General features: G+C 41.5%; 1 protein-coding gene across 3 annotated transcripts in view; it reads right to left on the reverse strand.

Moving 5' to 3' along the window:
• The window catches only part of plxnb1a (plexin b1a), a 70,090-nt gene that overhangs the window by 34,246 nt on the left and 21,506 nt on the right, over positions 1-14,338 (reverse strand). For all 3 annotated transcript variants that reach the window (XM_013273741.3, XM_025901692.1, XM_005454073.4), the window contains 4 exons: positions 4,660-4,765; positions 3,159-4,023; positions 1,723-1,962; positions 285-467 (listed from right to left, as the gene is read on the reverse strand). In XM_013273741.3, the coding sequence (XP_013129195.1) occupies positions 285-467; positions 1,723-1,962; positions 3,159-4,013 (1,278 nt within the window). In that variant the 5' untranslated portion in view covers positions 4,014-4,023; positions 4,660-4,765. The remainder of the gene's footprint in view (positions 1-284; positions 468-1,722; positions 1,963-3,158; positions 4,024-4,659; positions 4,766-14,338) is intronic.

Consider the following 14,338-nt stretch of genomic DNA (forward strand, 5'->3'; position numbering starts at 1 on the left):
ATTGGATTTGTGTGTTTCAGTGTGTTTTATGTGGTGTAAGGTGTGTTTTGCTGAGATGTGAATCATAGACAAGTTAGAGCACAAAGGCAGGCCTGCGTGGACACAGATCCAGTTAATCCCTGACACTTCTGTGAGCGAGGTGAATGAAAAATTAGACTACCGGGTTAATAAGAAACTGGTAGAAATATTTCCATGAGTCAGGGGTTTCTCCCTGCCTCCCACTCTGCACGCCGGGGGAGGCTCTCCAAGGTCACACAGAAACAAAAACTAAAAGTCTGAGCTACCTTGTGAAGGGTCCCTCTGGAGTCTCCCAGGAATGCGATGCTATGTCCATCCCTGACACTGACTGCCACGGCGGTGAGACGGCCAGATGAGGTGTGCCATGCGGGTTTAGTTTTCAGCGGTTCCCGGTTTGCCATTGGACTTGGGGTGTGGTCAGAGCCGCAGGGATATGCCTTCAGGGTATTCTAAAACATGTGACAGGATAGAGAGTTTGGCTTGCTGGTTCATCCTCCAATAAACACAACAGAGACTTTTATTGCTACAATTTCAAGCTACATTTTAATTTTTATATTACATTTCAAATACAGCTATTATTTTTCCCTTGTTGTTTTAAGTCATGCCAAACATCTAAAGCTTTAGAGCAAATAAGTTTATATTCCCACAGTTGCCTCAGAGCCTCTGAATCCTCTTAATACATCGTAAGAGGATTGCACCATAGATTAAAGCAGACTCATTCAGAGACAACCAACTCGCTCCTATGGTTTTGCAAAGCAACCACTCCAAATTCCGCTTTTCCACTAAGTCTCCGAGCTCTGCTTCTAGATAATTGGCCCTGGAGGAGGAGGAGGATGAGGAGGACGAGGAGGAGTGGGTAGAATGAGAGATCTTTTTTTAGTATGCTCAGTTTGTTTATTAAGAAAATAATGATAACGTTTCATCATTGCTAGGAGGGGAACTTCATGATTTAATACAACTTTATCTTCCCCATTCATCTATTTCCTTACTTTCATTTCCTCCTCTTTTGCACTATATTCCACAGGCTTTCTCTTCACGTTTCTGTTTCTTCCCTTTTCCCCCCTCTCTCCCTCTCTATTTTCTTATGCCCATGGCTTTCAAAAGAAGTCTCGTCCTTCCATGTCAGAGCTCATTAAGCAGTAGCACAGATGATTCAGGGGTAGTTTGGTTTATTGATCCCTAACGATCCCATTAAATGCTTCTGTGGGCTGGCAGGACCTGAGCGGTTTGCAGGGCAGTGGAGAGGGTCTCTGAATGGCTGCAGCTGGGCAAAGCTACTCCTGGGGCTTTAGAGATGTTAGGGTTTTTCAACAAGGACCTCATTACTTGACTTTCATCCATCCATTATATGTAGTCACTGCTTCTTCTTGTTACTACGCTTAATCTTACCAGTCCTGGCATTCTTCGTTACACGGCTGTATCTGTTTTGGCTTCCGCTGAACACTTACATCAGATTAGTCGATATAGCGGAGGTATGGGTAGACATCAGGGAATAATTCCTTATGATAGAGAGTTTTAATGTATCTACTGTGAGGCTTTCCTGCTATAATGAGCACAAAGCATTAAGGATGTTCTCTCTCAGCAATCTGAAAGGTTCACATGAGCATGTAAAGGCTCAAAAAAAATATTTGTTTTCACGGGAAAGATCGACATCAAAAGCAGGTCAGCGCTTAATCCCCAAAACATTTACTCCTGTATTCTTACCACGGGCAGGTTGGCACAGCTGGACTTGACCTCGTATTCTATGTAGGCCTCTCCTGTTCCCTCCCCCCGCCCATCTTTGGTGTAGCAGAGGTCACGGGTTGAGTTGATGTATCTGTCCAGCTCGTGTAGAGAGAAAATGCACAGAGCCGATTCATGTGAGGGATCGTCGTTTGTGGGGCTGGTGCTGGTGGAAAAGACTCCTAGCAGATCCTCGCCCTGCAGGCCCGGCCCGTGTCCCACCTGTTCCAACAAAGGCACAGAAAAAGCGTCAGCGTAACCCTGAAGTACAATTTTAAATGTTGATTCCATTTATTTAAGGGAAAAAATGGGGTGGCCATATGCGGACCACTAAAAATATTTGGGTGGCACACCAAAAACAGAATTTCCAGTTTTATAATCCTGCTGTCAAATATACGTTACTTGCATAAATATGTCATAAAAAGAGAGAAAGAAAAGAATTATATGCCTAGTTAATTTCCTGCCATTAAAAATGATATCACTAATAAATCGGCACATATTTAAACCAAACAAAATTTTAAAACTTCTGATTTTTGTCTCCAAAAATGAATCAATTCACATAGACTGTTATATTCAACTTTACCAAGGAAAAAAAAACAAAGGGTTTTGGTCTCTATTGCCAACCTGTCCCATCAAATGTATAAGGGCTGAATTTTTTTTCAAACTCCTAACACTTCTCATAATTATCTTTATATAGAACTGGACTGTAGATGAGTGATTCTAAATTGCTTACAGATGTGAAAGTGAGTGCAAATGGTTGTCTGTCTCTCTGTGTTAGCCCTGCGAAATGTTGGCGACCTGTCCAGCGTGTACCCCACCCTCTCACCCTATGATAGCTGGGATAGACACCAGACCCCCGTGAACCTGAATTGGATAAGGAGAAGAGGAAGGAAGGAAGGAAGGAAGGAAGGAAGGAAGGAAGGAAGGAAGGATGGATGGAGTATAGTCCATCTAAGAAATCTGTACTACAATTGTGGTGAGAGAAATTCCTATTTTTGTCTTAGTCTGTTAATTAGCACATACTTTACTGTGTCTGTGGATTTCAAACAGTTTATAAATGCAACTTGCTAACTAAGCTTCCTAGCATTGGCTGATAAATTAGCAATCCACACACACTCTGGTCTAAATGTGGGCACATGTGGCTACAAAAGAACTAGCACAATTATATCCAAAATGCTAACAGTGACCAAAACATGGAATTCAGAAACCAATGGGTGACATCATGCTCCATCTTTTAAATAAAGTCTATGACTGGAACAAATGTGATCCACAGTGACTTCAATTACATTTGTATATGTAATCCAGTTTTCAAGACATAAAGGATGTAGTGCTGACATCTGGGGAGATCTGGTTGTGATGCAATGTGAAGAACCAACAAGATATCAGACACAAGTGTTCATAATGTTTTGACTCAATACCTGGGCTGCCTGGAGCAGATTGTAACTCCTAGGTGAATGGGACTGTGATAGGCAGACAAGAGGAATTTCCACATATGAATAGTAGGAAGTGTCTTCAATGCACACTCTGGCGACATATGTCCGGTAGTCCCTTGATGGTGACTTGATGTCACGGCGGTAAAATAAGAAGTACACATACGTGCCCCGTGTGAACGCCGTCACAAAATGATGATCATATTCCGACAGACGCCCAGCCACAGCTAGCTTAGCTGTCTCTTCATAGGAAAAGATAGGTTTTAATGAAAGGTGGCGTGTGGAGATGGGTGGGTGGCTGGCGGTATAGCCCCGACCAACATACATCACCGTCCTATCTCCGCCACTTGGCCGCACTACCAAACCAACTGTTGACACCGATGGATCATTGGCTGCAACATACTGGGTATCCACAGGCCTCTCGGTAGAGAACAAAACCTCTCTGACTGACACCAGGCTACGTTTCTGGCAGGTGCCCTGGTGCACGCTGCCACATGTGATCAACTCCAGTGCATTTGGATCCACCAGCAGTAATTTGTTGTGATTACTGGTTCTTCTGGCTTGGGGACAATTGGTGTCAGTGACTGGGGGAAGGCATTCTTTGCTGTCGATTACAGGTCCAGTCCTCTCTTCTTGCTCCAATCGCAGTCCATCTAAGCCATCCAGTTGGAAAAGGTGGTCCCTGGCCCCCACGTACACAGTCCCCACAGAGGGGTCGGGGTGGAGCACCAGGTGCTGGAACTCAGTGTCATTACGGGAAAAACGGGGGTAGGAACGACCGTAGGCAGTGGCAAAAATGGTGAGGATGAAGAGTAAGACCAGGGTGGAGTTCCCATGTAGCATGGCAAACACTCTGAGGATGGAAAAAAAAAAATAAGGGTTAAAGGCTTGCACTAGCGGATATTTAAGATTGAACATCAGCATTTAATGAGGCTAAAAGCTGCTTCCATATAGCTAAGGAAAGTGCAAGTTAAGAGTTTTATAGAGCTTAGGTTTAAGATCAGAAATATTATGTGTTGAAAACCTCTTAAGAATTTAAGCTAGCAAGAAAATGCTCTTTTTTCTAACTAGTGCTGATTATTCCAAGCATGCGCACAGTTTAACTAAATGTCTTCAAGTAATATCCTGTACCTTTCTTATGACAGTTGCAGAAAATGCATGACCAAAGCCAACACCAAACGGACCCACTAGCAGGTATTATTTATGTCTGAAACAGGATATTCCTCTTTGCCACACTGACAGAAATGGGCTCTGTATTATTATTTTGTGTCATTCCCCTTATTTATACCATTACCTGTAGACATTTATATAAAGCTAGCACAGCAAATGCACTATTTATTTATCTTTGAGTGATATCTGCCCAAATCAATTTGTATGAACAAATTGATTTGGGTCCATTGGGTGCAGACAGGTTATTAATGTCTGACTAGCACATTTTTGGTTTTAGCCTTCTTAAAATGCTACTTTCTTCAGAAAATTAGGATCTCACCATTTATGTTCTCTGTTCAGCTGAAGAATTTCTTCGCCTTATCATCCAGAATCATATCCCCATCCTTTCATCTGTCTGAACAGCAGCAACACATGGGATATCCGATCTGCACACAAAGCAGGAAAAGAATGGCAAATACATGACATACAGAAGCAAGATTTAAGGTGACTCTTATTACATCCCCTCTTGAAAATGTCACAGCACCAGCGTGTAAGATTACTTGCATAGCGTTCAACTCTGTCGCTGTGCAGAGTGCATTTAATGGAATCGAAACACCAGCAGCCACAGTATCCCTTACCACTGGAAACATTCAAAACAACTCCTATCATTTCCCATTTCCACAGCCATCACTCAACACCTCTGAGGAAAGTGGTGTATGGACACTGAGAGCTTTCACATTACAGATAAAACTCCTTCAATTATTGAACAGGTTCCCCAGACCTTTCACTGACCTCCCTGGAAAGGGTCATATAGAATTAAATAAACAACTCCTCTACACAATAGTGGCTCTTTCCACCTTCTTTTTAACCCTAAAGGAAGAGTTTATGTTCATGATCGCTACTATAAACACGTCTAGTCTTAAGAAAACATCAATAATTTGAAGCCTGGTAACAAAAAAAAAAATTTAAAACACTAAAAATGTATAGACTCTAATACACAAGTATAAACCTTAAACCAGGGACATGAAGAATACTGAAACTGAGCACTGGCAAGTATTACTTCTGGCCAAACACACAGCATAATGACAGACTCTGAAAAATATGAGTGTGATATAAAAAAAAATGCAATTTTGTGCAGCATTACCTTGAAGTGCAAATAGATTTCTAAGAGATTAGACATGCAGTGCCATCTCACCTAACTGTCTACCCCTTGGGGCTGCAATCAGGACAAAGACAAGGGAGGTGGGAGGGGAGGGGAATCTCTGGGAATGGGTGTGGATCTGTGCGCATCTCTGCATAACCAGGGGCCATCCAGGAGCAGGTGCGTGTGTGTGGTAAGTGGGTGAGTGTGTTTCAGGGCCTCCTCTTTACTTATTCATGAGCAGAATAAGAAGTATTATAAGGAAGAACCTCCACGCCCACTGTCAAAGGATTTGCATCTGGTTTATGATGCACTATACACTAATACTATACAATGCATGTGAGAAGCCAACGAGTACACTCTATTAAACAGGGCTCAAAATTGTACAGACATGGGAGGAATAGTCTTCATGAAATATGCATATAAAACAAACAAATTCTCATGTTTTATTGAGTCACACTGCCTACAGCGCTCACATCCATGTTGTTTTCAATCAGGTAAGCAGCAATCCTAAAAGTAAAAGGCAATGTGGCCAATGGGCAATGTCAGGAGTCCAACAGTTTTCGGTTACTGGATGAATGGTTCTTAAATAGAACTGTCCAGTATGACCAGTGTCACTGGTGTTCATGTATGTGACGGGTTTTCTCAAACATCTAAAACAGAAACTACAAGAAACTGTGGATCATTTTCCCAAAGCATCTGTGTTGTCATAACCTCACACACGTCTTGCAAAATGAAATACGGCACTCGAAAATATGATCGCGTCCACTGAAACAACACGCGCTGCTATCATATGCTTACATAAACACTGACGTGATGCATTCAAAACACTTCCATCAAAAGTGTTCATGTATGTTTTGGCTTCATGAGACCATGTTACAAATGGAAGCACATTTCCTTTTTTAATTTTCTTGGTGAAGTGTAATGTTTTTTTTGTCCAGAAATAACATTAACAACACTACATGTGTACGACTCAAGAAAATTTGAAAGGAACACTTCAGAACATAGCATTAAGTCGGCTAAAGTTGTGAGTTATTGATCTGGTCAGGTAAGTAGCAGAGGTTGTTTCAGCTGCTTTGGTGTTATTGAAATTAACAAGAGGTGCACTAGAGAGGCAACAATGAGACAACCCCCAAAACAGAAATGGTTTTACACATGAATGCCTCTGATATTTTTGCTGACTGTTTTCTCACTACCAGCAGCATGAGGCAATACCTGGACCCTACAGAGGTTGTACAGGTATTTCAACTCCTTCAGGATGGCACATCAGTAAACATGTCATTGCAAGAAGGTTTGCAGTGTCTCCCAGCACAGTGTCAAGAGCATGGAGGAGATTCCAGGAGACATGCAGCTACTCTAGGAGAGCTGGACAGGGTTGTAGAAGATCTTTAACCCATCAACAAGACATCATCTGCTCCTTTGTGCAAGGAGGAGCAGGATGAGCACTGCCAAGGCTGTAAAAATGACCTCTAGCAGGACACTGAGGGTGGCCTGAGGCCCCGACGTCCTCTAGTGGGCGCCGTGCTCAGTGTGAACGGCAATGCCTGGCTTCATGAGCATGAACTTAATACATGCTCAAAGGTAGCATAAAGCATAAGTCATAAAGAGTCATAGTACAGTCATAAAGTTGACTTTACGACTTCTCCCTATAACTTCATATCTAAGGTTTGCCAACATTAGCTGTTTTCTGCTAATGGCTGTACTAAATGAGCTATAACATAAAAAATCTTTGAGGAAGCTTCGAAATTCAGTTTTTTGGGGGGGGTTTTATCTTTGTTTACATATGAATGGGATTTCATCTGTAAGAGAATGGTTGTTGTCATTGAAAGTCTCACATTAGGATCATAGAAACACTGCGGTGCTCAGACTAAAAGGGGTTTGTTTTTATTTTACAGTTTAACAGAATAATGAAGCTACTGTAATTCAGTGGGTCCAGTAAAGTACAGTGTAGGGTACTGTGAAATGTATTCTTGTCTAGTGTTTACAGATCTAGTTGTGATACAGCATGCTGCATTTGATTGCACTTGGATGGAACCATGCCAGCCGTTTCCCAGAACAATTTTTTTTCTTAAGAGGGACAATAGAGACTAATTTAATCTACTCCAATCTAAAACTAACTTAAAACAATTACTGTGTCAGGGCTAATAACTTGTTAAGCTGGATATTTTAGGCCTATCCAGCCTCTGTAATGGAGAGCCTGGGAACAATTCTACACAAATTCTCACTGCCACTCTTAACAGGCGTCCTCACCTGCTCTTTGACCGGACAACATGACGAGGTCAACATATTTATAGCTAACGGCGACCCCATTGCCATGGGAACTTCCTCTTACTAGTCATCAGTGATGTCTTCCTACAAGCTGCCATGAGATCAGACTGGGTGACTGTGGTGTGGGGCAGAGTGGAGAGGGATGGGAAGGAACAGAGATGTGAGAAATACAGTCGTAGTCGATGTAAAAGTCAAAGAGGGGAAGTCCGATCTGGGATATTCCTGTCAGTGTATAAGACCTTTTAAGGATAAGCAACATTTTCACTTCATCCATCAATGAAATGAGCATTCATTAAATTTGAATTGCTTCTTCTAAAAATCATTTAACTCCGTGTCTTCCAATTCATCCAACAATCTTCATTTCATAACTTTTAAAAGTTTCCTGTCCTTGAGCTCTGCTTTATTCATGACATCTGGTCTGTAGAAGTGCTTGGTAGTCAAACAAATACCAGTGACACCCTTTAGAGCTGCAAAGGGGCGGCTTCTCTCATGCCTTTCATCAACAATCTCCAGTGTTCATTAGTTGTGTCTGGTATGCAGCATATTCAGCCATGGGACGCAGTCCAGCAACCTATAAATAACCTCTTGTTGGCCCATTTCAGCTGAAAAGGGGAGGGGAAAGAGTCGTCATATAGAAACTATGAAGTAAACTGTGACATGTAAGCAAAGCAAAAGTAAAAGTTTATCAGGGATTTTCTCACAAATGTAATATTTTCATGTTTCTTTTTGGATGGTTTGGCTACTAAAGAGATGATAATTATTCTAACCTAATAAACTGTAAGATAAATGGTGATGTACTGTACTGTGTTTGTGCTACCCAGCATATTTAATGACCTCTATAAATGTCTCAGAATGCGGTCTCATCTGTGAACTTTCACCCTACCCATTCCTGTCGCTCTTTCTCTCTGTCCATGTTTATTAATCACTGTGAGAGTCTGCTGTGCAAGTTCATTTCTAAAGCTCCTAATGAGCCGTGACAGCCCACTGACCACCAAAGACCCCATAAAATATGTGAGTTCAACAGCGCAGAGACAGTGGGGGACACTGGGCCCGGAGCCATGGAGCACTGCCTTGCATTGTTATGTAGTGGTGGGTTGGCTGGCGTCTCGCCCCAGGCCCCGGGCTCTGCAACAGTAGCATCTGTGGATCCCTTCCAGAGAATACAGTAGAGGAAGTGGCAAAGAATCTGTTAGAGATCAGCAGGGCTTTCAGTGACCACACGCAAATAGGACGCAAGTGAGAATATACAGAACAGGAACCTGCATTTATTAGGAAATGTTGAAATCGATTTATGACAAAGAACTGCAGAGAGCTTTGTGAGACTCACTCACTACAAACAAAGTTTATGAGAAACACTTGCAGTGTTTGTGAGGTTTCTAATGATGGTGGAGAAGAAGAACAGACATTTTTCAGTTGCAGACATCCAGATAAAGATAAACAACAAACAGCAAATTCAGCAGCATCCTGGTGAGAAGCAGAGAGTAGCTGGAAGTAGCTTCAGTTCTTTGACAATGTGTGTAGGGTACACTAGTTTCCCTGACCCAGGGGTGGCCAACTCCAGGCCTCGAGAGCCGGTGTCCTGCAGGTTTTAGATATCACCCTGGGTCAACACACCTGAATCAAATGATTAGTTCATTACCAGGCCTCTGGAGAACTTCAAGAAATGTTGAGGAGGTCATTTAGCCATTTAAATCAGCCGTGATGGATCAAGGACACATCTAAAACCTGCAGGACACCGGCTCTCAAGGCCTGGAGTTGGAGACCCCTGGCCTGACATAAAGGTAGAAGCAACAACAACAAGAAGAAAAGAACAAGGGTAAATTAACAATTTAAAAAAATCTGCATCAACAAGAGGTGTTCAAGTGAGAAGTATCTGTAATGAGAATTAGCACTCAGTGACTGTCTCAGTCTAAAAAGAGTGGGTTCCTATTACCAAGTGGATGACTAGAAGAAGTATCTCAGGATCACGTTCACCAGTAGGGGAAGGGTTGAGCAGAAAGTCTCCACACAGTTGTGGTCAAGTGCAATCTGAGAATGAATGTATGACTGTGGACTTACTGTTCTACAGTCCTACGCTCACCTATGACCACGAACGGAGGGTAGATCACAGATACAATCAGGGGACATTAGTTATCTTACGAGCGTATCTGCACTCAGACTTAGAGGCAACTTCTACGGACAGGAGCTCAGCAATTCAGTCGAGATGGTTGAAGAATGTCATTAGGATGCTTTCTGGACCCACGAAAGAAGAGGGGAGGTCTGGGCATTTTTGCTTAGATTCCTGCCCCCACAACATGGAAACAGATGTGAAAATATCCATGACTCAACATTAAACTATTTGCCGCAAGTTCTGGATCGCGTCATGGTTGTGTCAGTACTTGGAAGCATGATGCTCATATTTTCATACAAATGATGATTAGATTGTCAAAGAAGAGAACAAAGGTTTGACAGCTGGAGTCTTCCAATGAACCATCAACATGAACAACAGCGGAGCAGATCTCTGATAGACAAGATGCCATTGTCTAGTGTGTGTCCTGCAAGCATGGCATACTAGAACTACTGGAACAAGAGTGTGGTTGCTGGTTGTGTCTCTCCACTTAGATAGTTAGATCAGTATGTTTAGATCACTAATATTATGAGAGGCAGATGCACACATGCTTGGCCTTTTTCCATATCCGTTGCCCTCTTTAGGGTCAATGGCCATTTCTCCCCCCGCAGTTCACATGCAGACACAGAGGGTCTCTCTCTCTGTCCCTCCGGTGTGCTGAAGGAGCCCTCTGTCTGTTGCGGCAGGGAATAGTGTCCCTTTCACAGCTCTCTGACCAAGTGGCTACAGTTAACGGACACGGGATAAAAGCCACTTCCCTTAAAAAGAGAGTCTACCCACACATGCACTTACTTAGCCCGTTTTATGACAGGATCCTTTCACCCTGGAGGCAGTAATGCTCTGGCCGGAAGAAGCAGGTGTTGAGCCTAGCTGTTTGGTCCAGCATGTCCCCCTCAACCTGAGATGCATTGTAAGCGCAACTGGCTTTCATCTGCCAAATCTAATACTAATGATCTCCTGTTACCTCTGCTATACATGATCGCCACACCAGTGTATTAACAAAACTGGTCTATGAGTAAAAAAGACTATTCATGTCAATATAGCAGCTTGATGCCACTATGAAAGAAAGAAAATCTAATTTGATCTTTATTTTATCAGATCACCAAAGTGTTTTAAAAAACAATTAAACTGGCATTAACAGAAGATATAACAACACATCACAGTAAAAATAAAGCAATGCAGGCTGAATTCTATTTACTGGCTCACACTGTGTAAGATTAAAACAGCAGAATATAAGAGCCATTAACAGTACAGCAGCTTTTCCTGCTACAAAATGTCAACATGTCTTTTGTGTATGAGGCAATAATGAAATAAAAATACCTTTAAACAGTATACATCATTAAAAAACAATTACTTTGTGAAGTATGAAAGCACAACTCAGCATTAGAAGTTTAAAAGTTCAACAACTTGCATTTGCTGCTGAACTGGTAGCAGATATTTAAGAAAGGAAAAAATATTGTTCAATATAATCCAACATGGATTTTGTTTTCTTTCAGCATGGAGCACAAAAATATAAAGGCTCATTTAAAGATGTGTCATTAGTTAATTGAGATGAATTACACGTACTGACATCAGCACCTACAATTCAATGGCAGTCAAGCTCTGATATTTTAGCCAGCTAAGCCTTCAGTAGAGATTTTCTTAACTGTCTTTACTTGCCAATTTGCTGTGCTACCTAGTGTTAAACTGAAAGCCACAGCTTAAGCAGCATCCAGCTATTTAATTCAGAATCACTCATGAGAGACAGGATGCTTAAAAAAAAAAAAAAAAAAAAGCATGCATGACGTAGCAAAAAATGTATTCCTTCCTTTTGGTACAGCAAACATAAGCTAGATCGTTAGCTGGGTATTTTTGTTGCTAAGAATAGTCCTAGCAGAAAAAAATGAATGTGTTAAAGACAGTCCAATGCCTTTAAATATGACATTAATTAAATGCATAAAAAAAGCCAACTCATTCACCTAATGGCACAGTCACACACACAGAAAAAAAATAAATAAATAGTATAGCAATCACTTTTTCACGTCGACGACTGATTGAGAGTAGTTGTGGCGACCGCTTTTGATTGTTTGGAAGCAAACTGCCTCCAAACAATCCCTGTCACACTCAGACTGACTACAATCACTCTTAGACTGTCTGAGGTTTGTAAACACCTGTCTTCTAATTCATAAACACAGATGATTGTCGACAGGTTGCAATCAATCAATCATTGATCTTCATCTATTTTTTTATACTCTGCTCATTGGAAATTCTTATAAATAGATCTATATTGTCACACACTGTGGAAAATGTTTACATGTCAGCTTCTGACGAGAGAGAGTGACATTTCCATTGTATGGTGTAACTAGTTCGTTTGACCTATTGACGTAGACTAGGTGGGAGAGAGGGGCAACTAGTGCTGTCACAGACATATGACAGACTGGAACCGATGGTGCTGCAATTCTTCAGTTCAACATTCAACAGGCAGAAGGATCAAAGAACAGTCAAAAGGAAGCAGGGGGTAGACGGGCTCAGCGAGAGGGAGGGAGAGAAAGACAGGACAGAGTGATTGACAATAGCAGCTGAGACTCAATTCTAACTTTAATCGGGGAGCAGCAAACGGCTGTGGGACCTAACTGGCTCTGGAGGGCAGTAAAATATGGCTTCTTAATAACTACGTCTGCTATAAATCTCAAAGTGGATATTTGATTATAGTTTTTGATGAAATACACAGCCTCCACAATCCCGTCTATCTCAAGAGGTACACTTTGAACTAAAACTGAAACTGGACCATATAGTTAAATGAAGATAATAATAGTGAGAAGTGTGTGCTTCCATTGTCCCGTGTGTGAGAGAGAGTGTGTTAAGTGGCCCGTGGTCAGATCCTTAGAAGGAGCTTCTGCTGAAAGGGCTGTACCACAACAGCATGGACAGCAGCCAACAAATGCTGCCACAATTACAGACCTCAAGTCTCTGGCCTCCATAGGAGAGTAAGTCAGTCACCCATACCGGGAATGACAACATGAGGAAAAAAAAGTCAGGGAAGGATGATAAAACAAAAACTGCACTAAAACCCATCTTCGGTTAGGCCGACCACCTGTCATCTGCAGCTTATATATAACAAAGGACAGATATTATTAAGTGGTATTACATTTTCGTTTAGCTTTCCAAGTACTGAACTAGTTCTTAAGACTCAAGACAATCTAAAGTGAATACCAGAACTCAAGCAGTATATGAAACTGCTGAAACAGGCTAACAAATTGTGTTCCAGATTGAGTCTGGAATTTTCAGCTGTAAGGCCACCTAAACTCAGATTTCCAACTTGGAAAGCTGTAGCAGCCCCACAAGTTAACAATCCAAGATGACAGCAGTGAATATAAACAGTAGTCTAAGGAGCTTGGAAAGAAAAGCATCTGGACTTCTTTAAGTTTCTTCAAGACGTTTCACCTCTCATCCCAGAAGCTTCTTCAGTTCAGTTCTCATCCTTCTCAGATGAGAGGTGAAACATCTTCAAGCAACTTAAAGAAGTCCAGATGCTTTTCTTTCCAAGCTCCTTAGACTACGATGACTGAGAACCTTCACAGACATACAACATAAATAGTAGTTAAACTTTAAGGATTTAAATCTGTCTGACAGTGTTATGTATCTGTGACTCTGACCAGGCTCTACCAATGAATGTGCCACAGGTGTGTTTTTAAGTGACAAAAAATGTATTCCTAATGATGCATGAATGGCTCTAATTTGCTCAGAAGCAAAACAAGTCCTGTTTTTTTAAGCTTTTTCACCTTTAAAACTAAAACACACTGACTGACGTCACTCCAGAGTTCCAAGGTATGAATTCTGAGTCAACTGGAACACTGCACTATTATTGTAGGGTGTTTTGTATTATTGGGACTTGCCCCTTGCAAGTGGGAAGTGTTCCTGCTGGCTCTAAAAGTACATTAAAGCCCAAACACTCCATTGTTAAAATGCATAACCTGATAGCTTCAATAAGCATTTCTACAGTATGGTACAAAGCACAGTTTGAGCTTCTATTAATATTTTCCTCATTCATAACAACTGTAAAGTGTATGAAAATTTTCATAACACATCTTTTTGAACACTGTTCAGGCTGTAAAGTTAGTAAAAAGTTGGTGGACAGATGTAACGAGAGGAGCAGCTGTAGCCAGTCACAGTGTGCTAGGCCTCATTTCCACTAACTCGAGTCAGTGAACTGGACCTCTCAACATTGCATTTGCTGTTGGTGGCTTTGGAGCATTTTAATACAATTATCTAACAAATAATATGACATGTGAGGTACAGTCAAGTCAAGAAGTTACTAGAAATGTGCTCATCATAATGTATTTTTTTGAAGTGTGCTATTTAACGTTATTAGAAAGTACACGATATGGACAAAGTACCAGACTAACCACAAATATGAAGCTCCCGGTACACTGGTTTTGAGCTGATGTTAACCCCAGAAAAAGTTCGGAACTCCAGTTACAGAGTGTAACTTTGATGTGTCGTGCACATACTGTGGTTCATTAA

Source organism: Oreochromis niloticus, linkage group LG20 (assembly GCF_001858045.2).
Source record: "Oreochromis niloticus isolate F11D_XX linkage group LG20, O_niloticus_UMD_NMBU, whole genome shotgun sequence".
NCBI classification, from domain to species: domain Eukaryota; kingdom Metazoa; phylum Chordata; class Actinopteri; order Cichliformes; family Cichlidae; genus Oreochromis; species Oreochromis niloticus.